Below are 11,466 nucleotides of genomic sequence, written 5' to 3'. Positions count from 1 at the left end.
TCTTATACATGTACCTGTAGTTAATAGTCCACGATTTCACTGTCACTTTACAAAAACATGTCCCAGCAAAAACAAACAAAAACTATCATTCAATCCAAGAGCTTAAAAACAATCTACGATACATATTTTTTTTTTTTAAATTAGGAGAAAATCTTTCAAAAACATCTGTCCGTATATAAGTGAAATGTACAAGAGAAGCTATTTAAAGTGATGCAGGTCAAGGCCTATAAAAAGTGCCTGTGTCCTCAGTGTGAATGTTTCTGGGTCTGAGGTATGGCCATGTACTGGTGATTCCATGTTTAGAGGAGATTCTTTAGAGAAGCATGGCACTTCCTGTTTTATTCCTTCACTTTGCTTCACATGTGGGCATCCTGCTTCCGTAACACTGTTGGTGGGATTCAGCCCTGCTGAATACATTGGGAAGAAAAGAACCAGCTTTTCCGCATGTTAGGACGGACTTTGGGCTCAGACCAGCATGTGCCTCCGACGATGCAGCGCTAAGTGATCAGAACGGGAGAAGCTGCGGTCACAGTCTGCGCATTTGAATGGCTTTACTCCCGTATGTTTGCGGTAATGCCGTGTCAGTTCATCTGACCGTGCAAACTTCCAGGTGCATCCTTCCCAGGTACACATGTACGGTTTTTCTCCTTTGTAAAATTAAAAATAAAAAAAAGGTGTTATTTGTATTCAAAATAAACATTGTTTCAACAACATGGTCTAACATCTTTTTAATAATTTCTAATTAACTGGGGAAGACAGGCCCAATAATTATAAGAAACAGCTTTTGCTGTAAACCAATCTGTGAGTTTGTACTTAAGAAATAAGCCCCATCAATGTGACTCATTCTGATAATGTTCCATACTGGAATACACAACTATACTGTACATGAGTATCATTTCATGCAATCTATTGTAGGGTTCACCACGTCAGATTTCATTTTGCTTACAATTAATAGGTGTTAAACCTGCCTTCACAACCCCAACACAGCTACTACAGCTGTCATAGCTGCTGTAAATCCAACCTATTACACGTTACAGGGTGCAGTTTAAAAACCATTTTATTGTTACATTTCAGTTTATATGACAGGAGAGTGTATATGACCTTGGCTGCATTTCTGTGTTATATGAAGCATGATGTCATTGTAGGGGACTCTCAGAAATTACAACCCTTGACCTTGGGTTGCAAGCATAGGGGGCCAATTTATTAACTAAATTCTGTTTTTAAAACATGTGGAAATAACTGTTTCCGCATGTGTGAGGCAGAATTAAGCAACCTTGCTATTTAACAAAGACAGAAAAGATCAAATGCACAAATACCCCTTTGACATCGCTAATGGCAGGTCACTCGGGCTCTGTGCACGCATCGATCCCAGGTGCGACCCGCCTGAGACCCCTTTCAGACTGGCGGCCCGACCTGGCACTAATGCCGGGTCGATGATGTCACCTCCACCGCTGCTGATCTGGCACTTGGAGATGCGATAATTTACAAGCGCCAGCTCTCCCTATGCAGTGAATGTCTTGACCTGGGTTCCCTGTTCACACCGTGCCGTGAGCTGGGTTGAACTCATGCTCAACCCTGCTCACTACCAGAGTTGAAATGCAAGGTGACTTGTTCCAGGTTATTACAACTGGCACCTTTTACACTGCGCTGTAACCCAGGTTACTACTCATTCGTTATTTGATGGCAGTGTGAAAGGGGTATTATTTAATAGTCATCTACTTATATAAAAGTGACAAATGGGTATTTTTTATCAGTTCTATAACCTTAGTGTTATCTGACTGGTTGCGGTCAGATAAATTCTCTCAAGTCGATCTTTATATTGCAATACATACTCACAGCAAATCAAATTGGTGGCTAAATATAAATAATGAAAATGTTTTGCTCGGATTTTATAATCTTTAAGAAATATAAGTAAACCACTAAAAGAGTCTGAAATAAAGCTGCCCTAAAATACATTACTGATAACAGAGCCGTTAATTCATTTATTAAACTATAGTGTCTATCACAAAACAATTCTGTTTTCAAAATGATGAAAAGTTTCAATAATAACAAAATGCAGAGGAATTGGAAATATTTTCTCTGTTCTCCAATGATCTTTCTTCACAGAAAAAATAAATAGAAGCCACTATATATGTATGATTCAATTGAAATAACAAAAATGAATGCTTCCAGAAACTTTCAAAAGAACACATTTTATTTTAGAAATTATTTCCCTCATTACCATATATTGTGAAACAAGTCCCACATGTTTATACATTTCTAACCAGGGGGTTTGATCATGGCAAAAATGTGGTGTGGCTGCTCCCTGGTGGGCTATAATAAAATACATAAAAAGTTTTAAAAAATGATGACGGGTGTAAGGCACAAGTGCATTTATTTCCACATTTTCAGAAGCGCTGGATACCGTGTGTCATCTCTTCATAGTGAATTACACTGTGACCTACTGTATGTGCTGATGCTGAACTGTCGTGGATGCAGCGGACGCATAAAATGGCTGCACAATTGTACAGATGGCTACTAATGTATTCCCAAATCTCAGAACAAATCTAGATCACTCAAAGACATCAGTTATTTCACCCAAAGACAGTGGTTATTAGCCAGTGTCTTTGGGTGAAATAACTGATGTCTTTGAGTTATCTAGATTTGTTCTGAGACAAATCTAGATCACTCAAAGACATCAGTGGCTAATAACCACTGTCTTTGGGTGAAATAACTGATGTCTTTGAGTGATCTAGATTTGTTCTGAGAATTGAGGCTATTACACATCCACTTATAGCACACAAGCATGTCGTCTCCGGCAACCAGATGCTACCAAACCGCTGTCATTGGGGTCTCAGAGTTTTTCTAACATGAAACAAATCAACAGTGATTCATTATAATCCTTTCGGGACTGATTCAAAGTCCTACACTGCTGCCACCGCTTTAGCGTCTTTTACCGTAGTCGCGTCTGCAACTGTGCTAATGCTAGTAGCAGCCCTTTCCTTGATGTATTGTTCACAAACTGGGACAGCCACTTTGTACTGGGACAGCCACTTTGAGCGTCTTTAAACGCAACCATGGTCGCACCGTCAAAACGTGCACCAGCCCCATGCTAGATGCAGGATCTTCATCAGAGTATGGCCTCCAATGTGAGCAAGTAAGCGTCTGAGAGCCAGATTCTGAGTTCAGCGCTATGCCAATGTTCATGCAGTTGAGCGATTATCGGTGGTTTGCGAATGTGTCACACCTGCATTGCGCATGCCTCTGTGCGCACTCACAGTGTAATGCATGCATTATATGAGATTTTATGATTAATGCACACACACAGTAGGAGAAAATAGCTGAACTACATGAACATCAGCGCTGTGTGCACCTCAGAATCAGCCCTTACAGCGAGGATTCATTTGCAGAATGTTTTATATATGAGCCACCACATTATTATAACTGGGGCCATAGGATATGGCTTGCTGGCTGATTTTATAGTTGCAATCTTTATTTAGAAGAGTCAATACCACAACAACATAGCGACATTGTACCGGTACCACGTATCTCTCCTTTTACTCATATTGTTCTTATATAGACTTGTAAAACTGTAGTTTTAAATCTTCAGTGGTTAATGATTGAGTTAAATACCTATAAATGATTTATAAAAAGATCATGTTCTACAGAAGTTCTCTAAATTATATTGATTTACCATGCTTACCATGCTTACATATTCTCCACCTGCATGTGCATTGTGTTACACAGTATGCTCTGTAATAATGGCAGAGTGAATAAAAGGTTTGTAGCGTATAAAGGTGATCTATATGAATCACCACTCTGTAGGTTAAAACCACACTATTTACATATACACCCACATACTTGTTGAATGCCTGATCCCAAAACTATGACCATTGACCATTATTGTGGAGTTGGTTCCACCTTGGTTGCAGCAACAGCTTCTTCCCTCTTCTAGGAAAGACTTTCCACTATATTTTGAAACATGGCTGCAGGGATTAGCATCCATTATGCCACAAGAGCAATAGTGAGGTCGGGCACTGCTGTTGGGCGATAAGGCCTGTTTCACATTAATCAAACCAATTCATTCCAAAGGTGTTCAACGGCTCTAAGTCTGATCTCTGTGCACCCAGTTCAATTCTTCCCCACCAAACTCCGCACACCAATTTTCTAATCTTTACAAATTGATTTGTTGTCAAGGTCGCATCTTATAACAGTGCCAAGATGAAAGTTACTAAGCCTCTCCGTACAACCCATCCTACTGTACTGCTAGCGTGATTGCATGGCTTAACTAGACGAGTTATTAACACTATTTTTTGCCATGTAGTTTGTATGTATGAATGTATATGTATGTGTATGACTATGTATGTATGTACAGATGTGTCCTCATACACCTAGCCTCAATATGTCATGCAGCGCAACTTGCCTGGCGTAAGTGAGCCACCAGGTCCCGTGCTACTCTGCTAGCGTTGGGCGTCTTTCTTTGCCAAAATTTGATGTGACTAGAACACACCAGCAGACTGTGCTGATTCATTTGATATATGACACTTGTATATCTGTGTGCACCTGAGTAAGTATATGAAGCACAACGGAACTTGGAATGACAAAAGCTGGGCTGCTACATTGTAGCACTTCGTACACAGATTCAGGGACTCAGTCGCGCACAGATAAACAAGTGAATCAGCACAGTCTGCTGGTGAGTTATGACTTAGACGCCCGGCGCTAGCAGAGTCTCAGGGGAGACGCCGAGAGGAGCTTTTTAGCACAACTGCAGCAAAGATGTATAAGGACACATCTGTGTGTGTGTGTGTGTGTGTGTGTGTGTGTGTGTGTGTGTGTGTGTGTGTGTGTGTAGTGTGTGTGTGTGTGTATATATTGAAGAAGAGAGATTACTTGAAGCCAATTTCTTTAAAAATATATCATGTATGTGATGCGATGTATTCATGGACAGACAGTGACCATGCTAGCAGATGACAAATAAATGGGGTTACATATTTATACACATCCTACTATAATCCTATTGGCCACATATGACATGGGAAGTTATGTAAAAGGAAATAATCTCTAAATTATAACTATAGTAAGCTATAGTAAGCATTTCATATATGGTGAAAAACAGTTTTGTGTATAGAATTATATGCATGTCTATGTTTCTGCTGGAGTAAAATAGTGCTCAGCATGTGAATTCTCATATTTACTGTATATTATAAACTACCAGTTTTGGACCTGTCTTATGACAGTCCCTGGTCCGAACCCTTCTCTGTCCCATCTTTATCCCCCTCCTGCTATACTTACGGTTCCTTGTAGCAGGTTCTCCTCCCCGCTGTCATGTCCCCGTTACTGTCAGTGGGAGAAGTTAAGTGCACTCCCCAGAGCCCACTGCACATGACTAAGACATGACATTCATTCTCATTATTAAAATAATATATTATTTACTATGTATATATATATATATATATATATATATATATATAATAGAACAGTGTAAAGCCAGCATTCCACATGTAAAGAAACAACAGAGACTCCAGACAATACTGTATCAGTTAAAGTGGAATGGACTGAGACGCTGATAGAGTATTGTTTGGAGTCTACATTTAAAGGTCCAGTGAGTGCCGCAGCTGTTGTTTCCATATATATATATATATATATATATATATATATATAATGTAACATTATATTTCCAATTCTAAAATTTCCCGATGTTAATTTTTCAATTATGCATTAATGTTTAATTACTTAATGTTTAATCCCTTGAAAATCAACTGAAGATAATAGTTGTTTTATGTGATCTAGGTATATACCGAATTTAAAACATTTGAGTTGTTGTACATCTCTGTAAGATGTATGATAAATCGTTGCCAACTGGTTGTAGACAGTCATATAGAGATAAACATGTATATTGACAAAGAGCAGTTAGGCTATTACTTGTACTTCAAGACTCATTATATACTTTGCATACGTATATTGTGGAGATGTTCTTAGTGTACTTAGAATTATGAAGTATAACATAAGATCTCTTATGTCATCCCAAATATGCTTTTATAGCCATCCATAAAAGACAAAGGGGTTAGTCAAAACTCTACACAAAGCCAATGTCTTGTTTTACAATAAAAGTTTGGTTTCGGTTGCATTAAACACATTAGCTTTGTTTAACATATGTGCGGTTACTGTGTAATAAAAGCAAAGGCAAACAGAGGCTGTTTCTTAGACCTGTTTCAGCAAGGAAGTATACAATTCAAATGACTTTTAAAAATGATTCTAAAATGCCTAACAACCAATACAAATACAACAGTTAACCTTCGCCTGGCACCAATTTACATGCACCCAAAAACACACAGTGTTTTAGGTTCTCATGCCTGCCACAATAGAGAACATAAAGTAGCTGAACAGACCTAAGGTGACTGTCAATTTTAATGATGTTCTAAGTAGTAAAATCTAGTCACACACAAAGATTTGGCTCTTGGGCAGGGAGTCACATAACTACAGTGCACAAAACATTGTTAATTACATTTTGGGCCAATGCCTAAACCATATGAAATCATAGAAATGTACAGGAATACCTGCAGGTCTAAAAAGACTAGGATATAATTATTAAACTTTAGAAATGAAGAAAATAAATGTCAGGTCTCTTAAATAAGTAATTGATCGTGGCTTAAATTAAGTTTTATGGGGGAACACAAAGCAAAATGTTTGCCTGTTCTAATTATGTTAGTAACAAAAATTATACAGCGAGAAAATGTATTTGCATGCCATCTACGTGAAGTCATTTATGTCATAGCTTATTAATTGTCCATTTGTCTGACATTTAGTAGCATTATTACGAGCAAGTCTGCAATGCAAAAATGCACAATAACTTTTTCCCTCTTCTACCTGGTTTAAGCTCTGTTCACATTCACTTTACTACTCAGCTTGTGTGCAAGACCAAGGGGCTATTTACTATTTATTAGAGTTTTCCCCCCCCCAAAAAAATCCACTTCTCAATGTTTAGGACCGAATTTTCAGTGCTATATAACAAGACTTGGACTCTGGAACAGTAGCATATATCCCATTGTGAAGTCTTTCATGCCAAAGACTTCACTTCCTAGATTCTCAATGCTAGTGGAGAGGGATCCGAAGATCCCTCTCCAGTGATCCTGTAGCTGGTAGACTTTGATAAATAAGCTAGTTATTTAAATCATATGGAAACTGCCCCCAAGACAAGTTCTCCAAAAACTTTCCAACTGACTGTCATGTAACATTCTCTCACAAATGAAATTCCATGCAGTGAAGATGCAGTTCATCATCAGTGACCATGAGTAATGAACAATGCCACACCTTGTACTTGACTATAACTTAACCTTTTGAGTGCCATCATGGTATGATTTATGATAATGCCTTTCCCACACTCAGGAGACCTCTGTTTACATCCTACATCATATTGTAATAGCTCCCTCACTCCCACAGCTTTACATATTGACACAGATGTTTACATACACACATATATATGGACACAATATATTTAATAGGCTTCATTTATTTAGTTAAAGTTTCTAAGGGAAAATATTTAATATTTAGTATATTAATATAAAATATATTTATTAATATGAAGTTTTTACCCTATAGAATACAAAAAAATAAATGTAAAATGTATTTTACTCAGGTAGGATACTATCAAAGGGGTATCTATCCTCTCCGGAACTAAAGACAGTAATATCTATAAACCCCTGGCAGTGAAGGGTCTTTGATGCACAAAGATGGTTATTTCCATGTCTATTTTTTCCATGTAAAGTAATTACCCTTATTTCACAAGCTGCTGAATGCGATCATCTTTATCGCACCAAAGACCTTAAAACATAGCTCCAAATATACTATATTTCTGAATTGGCCCCTTCAAAAGGGGAGTAAGATTACATTGCATGGGGGAGGTGACTGTCTTGGGCGATAGGTCGTCTCCCCCCTAAATCCACCGCAAACTTGCAAAGTGCAGCAGTATCAGTCATATCTTCCAACATACTACAAAGTCAAGACAAAAGTCCTGAGTGGCAGGATGGCGTGACAGGCTACTAGCATAGGGCCTGTCCCAGCTATATACAGGCAGGTGGATGGTATTGTTAAAAGAGTAACATGTGCAGCTGCCTAAATGTTACAAAATATTACACATTGCCTACTTTTACACCTAGCCTTCTGATTGGTCACGCCTTACATGCAAACTATGCACAATAACTACACTACATTCATAACTGCAGCCAGGAGTGGTAGACAGAAAATCTGGCTGTCATCATGGGTACAAGCAAGTTTGGGAACATAGTATTTGTATGCAGGTATAAATAAACAAGAATTGATGGGTGACATTTTCACACCCTCTGATCAGGCTGGAGACTGACAGATTTTATTTTAGTGCAGCAGGTTGAGTTAATGGGTCAACAACATATAATTCTATTTACCATGAAGGATAACATGAATGAATGCTGTAATTTGCCTTGCAGTTATAAAAACATTGTTAATGAATCTTTTATAAATGAGAGATTAAAATAAAAGGTTTCCAGCGCCAACCTTTATCCTTCTACTTATTGTGGTTGCTCTTCCTATTTGTGTCTTTCTGATTTAACAAAGGAGAACAATTCTTGAAACACACCCTATTTGTAATATTACAGTTCAACCGTTGCTGGTTATTTAGCACCAGCAATTTATATATACAATATATACACACAGAATATCTGCCTGAGCAATATAGTTTTGGCCCACAGGCTGTTTGTTCCAGATTTAGCACCGTGATTTACAGATATGACATATGTCAGCGGTATATACTTTATACTGTATTTGTATACTACATAAGGTAAATGATAGTGCACTCCAACCAAAAGAAAATACAGCTCCATATCGGTGCTGTTCTCCTTTTGGTGGTGTAGTGTAAGTACTGAGTGTTGAGACATAAAGGATTGTATTTTCACAATGTTCTGTATTGTAGTGGAAGAGTCATGTCTACTAAGTACAACCACTTCTATAATATTTTACAATTACTTCCAAAAAAACCCCATAAACAAAACACAAAGGTGAGATTTAATTCTCTGTGATGCCCGCGAAGTGCCTCCCAGCATGATCAGGTGATGGCAGTAGCATTGCTAACTTTCTTTCGCACCCTGCACAAATGCCCAGGAAAGTTAGCAATGTAGTATACAGTCATGTGCACAACCGAAATGTCTGTGGCACCACTTCCAGAGCACAAGATTTTCACTCCTTCATGGTAAGGTCACATGTAAAATGTTTGTTGTGTGTGTATTCAAACGGGCAAAACTTTTTATTTACTATTCCCCACAAAATAATGATATATAGATAACAATTCAGCTCTCCGTGACCTCCCCACAGTTTTATCCAATTGCAAAACCCACTGATACTCATATTACAATATGTTCTCCTGGGCATAAGGATAACAAATTTGTATACGTTATACAAAGTTTGGCACAATTCTAGGGACCTACAGTAGGTCTAAGGGCGAATATATTTTATTCCTAAATTATGTTCTTTCTTATGTTATAACACCACTGTACATGGAGATAACATATGCAATAATAATAATAATAATTAGCAGTACAGGGTGGTGGTGGCGAGGGGAGGGGATTGGCATCATCTGAGATGGTTGGGGAGTAATTCATTCTGTGTGACAGTCACAAATTGTACATGCATGTCACACACTAGGATCTATGCTGTACAAAAATCAGGATAAAGATAGGGAAGGAAGCAACTTAATATCAATATATAATGTTTAAAAATAGTAATATTTACTTTTTCCTTCATGTTTCTAAATTACTTTTAAGAAAACATTTGTTGTGCCTTGTACATTGCTTAAGCTGCTATTAAATCTGATAGTGTAAGTGGTAGAAGGGATCCTACACTGACTTGTGGTTCCTAAAGGTGCCCACACACATAACGATGTCCTCACGATACGATTTTATGGCCAATTTCCTCATGAACTTTCACGGGAGCTCCCTTGCCGTCGTGATCACAATTTGGAGTTAAAAATGTCCAATCTGACTTAAGATCTATCTTGCAGCCAATGCATTGTATCCCAGATTGGCTAATCTGCCCTGCAGCACGGCAGATCAGAAGATGCGATATACGACGAGCGGGGACGCGCATCGGCATTGTGCTCGTGAGTATAAACTCACGATTTGTACTTTTTTTACCCGATTCGTCGTCACGATTCATCGAAATCGGCCAAATCGTGTAAAATGTCGCTATGTGTGTGGGCACCTTTACACACCTTTTTTATTTTTATTTTACATTAGGTGTATTTTTATTGTTTTTTATATTTTAATAAAACATACAACATGCAGCTTCTTATCTAGCAGCTAACTAGTCCAACGAAAACAGGTCCTGATTCTGAGCCGCACGCTACTGCGCCACGTTACCACCCTTTGCCATAGTCACGTCTGTGAGTGTATGCTAATGTTAGTATCAGCCCTTCCCTGGTGTACAAGGCTGTGTCTGACTGAGCTGGGACACCCACTTTTTACATCTTCAGACGCTGTAATACAGCTTTGTGCGTCTTTAGAAGCAGCCATTGGTCGTACCGTCCACACTTGCGCCAGTCCTGGGCTAGGTGCAGATTTTCCGTCACAGCATGGCCTCCAATGTGAGCGATTGAGCGGCTGTGTGCACAACCATTTCAGTGAAACACCTGATACACTCCCATAAAGCGCCCATAAGAGGGACCATTTGTGTGTATCTGAATAGCCACCTCCCTGTCACCGCCCAGCACATATCTCATACATTTCTAATGCAGTACATCTCAATTGCAACTGCTCCTCTGTGCGTACAGCTGTGTCCTTATACATCGTGCCAAACAGTCCCTCTGGGCGTGCCTGGTCCCGTGCTACTCTGTTAGCACCGGCATTTTCTTTGTGTTCTTTTTTTGTAAAAAATGCGTCTTAGGCCCGTATTCAATTTGGAACGAAAAGCCAGAATCGGCGAAAGAGTTTCGCCGATGACGTCATTTCGCCAGGTGGAAAATATCGCCGTATTCAATTTGAAAGACTTTCCGCCTAGGCGGAAAGCCAATACAATGTAAAAGGTAAAAAAGTTTCGCCTATGAATAGCAGGCGGAAAAAAGTGCAGAATTGGGGTTTTGGGGTGCAACATTGCTGGAACCCCCGTGCAGCCTTCAGACAGTCCCCCAAAGGTAAATTGCATCAAAATTTTTGCAAAAAAACACTTAAGAACACCCAAAAAAATCACTTTAAATTTGGAGGCGGGAAAAAAAAATTGGGGAGACAAAGATAAAAGCTAGCTAACTACATTCCAGGGGGTCCCCAAGTATGCCCCAGGTGTTTTTTTCATTGCAGGTGCTTGCGGCAGGTGGATTTTTCACAATTTTTTAACCTTAGCTTCAGCAAGTTTAAAATATGCTGGCTCCCATTTTCAAGCACCCCAAATTTGCTGGGATAAGTTATTTTCTGCAAAAAAAACCCCTCCAGAATACTATTCTTCACCACTTATACAAAAACGCTATTT

General features: G+C 38.9%; 1 protein-coding gene across 1 annotated transcript in view; it reads right to left on the bottom strand.

The window, feature by feature from the left end:
* Positions 1–249: 249 nt before the first annotated feature.
* The window catches only part of KLF12 (KLF transcription factor 12), a 271,098-nt gene continuing 259,881 nt past the window's right edge, over positions 250–11,466 (bottom strand). Inside the window, exon 6 of the mRNA XM_088457310.1 lies at positions 250–647. Coding sequence (XP_088313436.1) covers positions 466–647 — 182 coding nt within the window. The 3' untranslated portion in view covers positions 250–465. The remainder of the gene's footprint in view (positions 648–11,466) is intronic.

This window comes from Taudactylus pleione, unplaced genomic scaffold (genome assembly GCF_031769625.1).
Source record: "Taudactylus pleione unplaced genomic scaffold, aTauple2 ptg000041l, whole genome shotgun sequence".
Taxonomy (NCBI): domain Eukaryota; kingdom Metazoa; phylum Chordata; class Amphibia; order Anura; family Myobatrachidae; genus Taudactylus; species Taudactylus pleione.
Note: the sequence above shows the minus strand (reverse complement) of the source record. Positions and strands in the feature narration are given on the sequence as shown.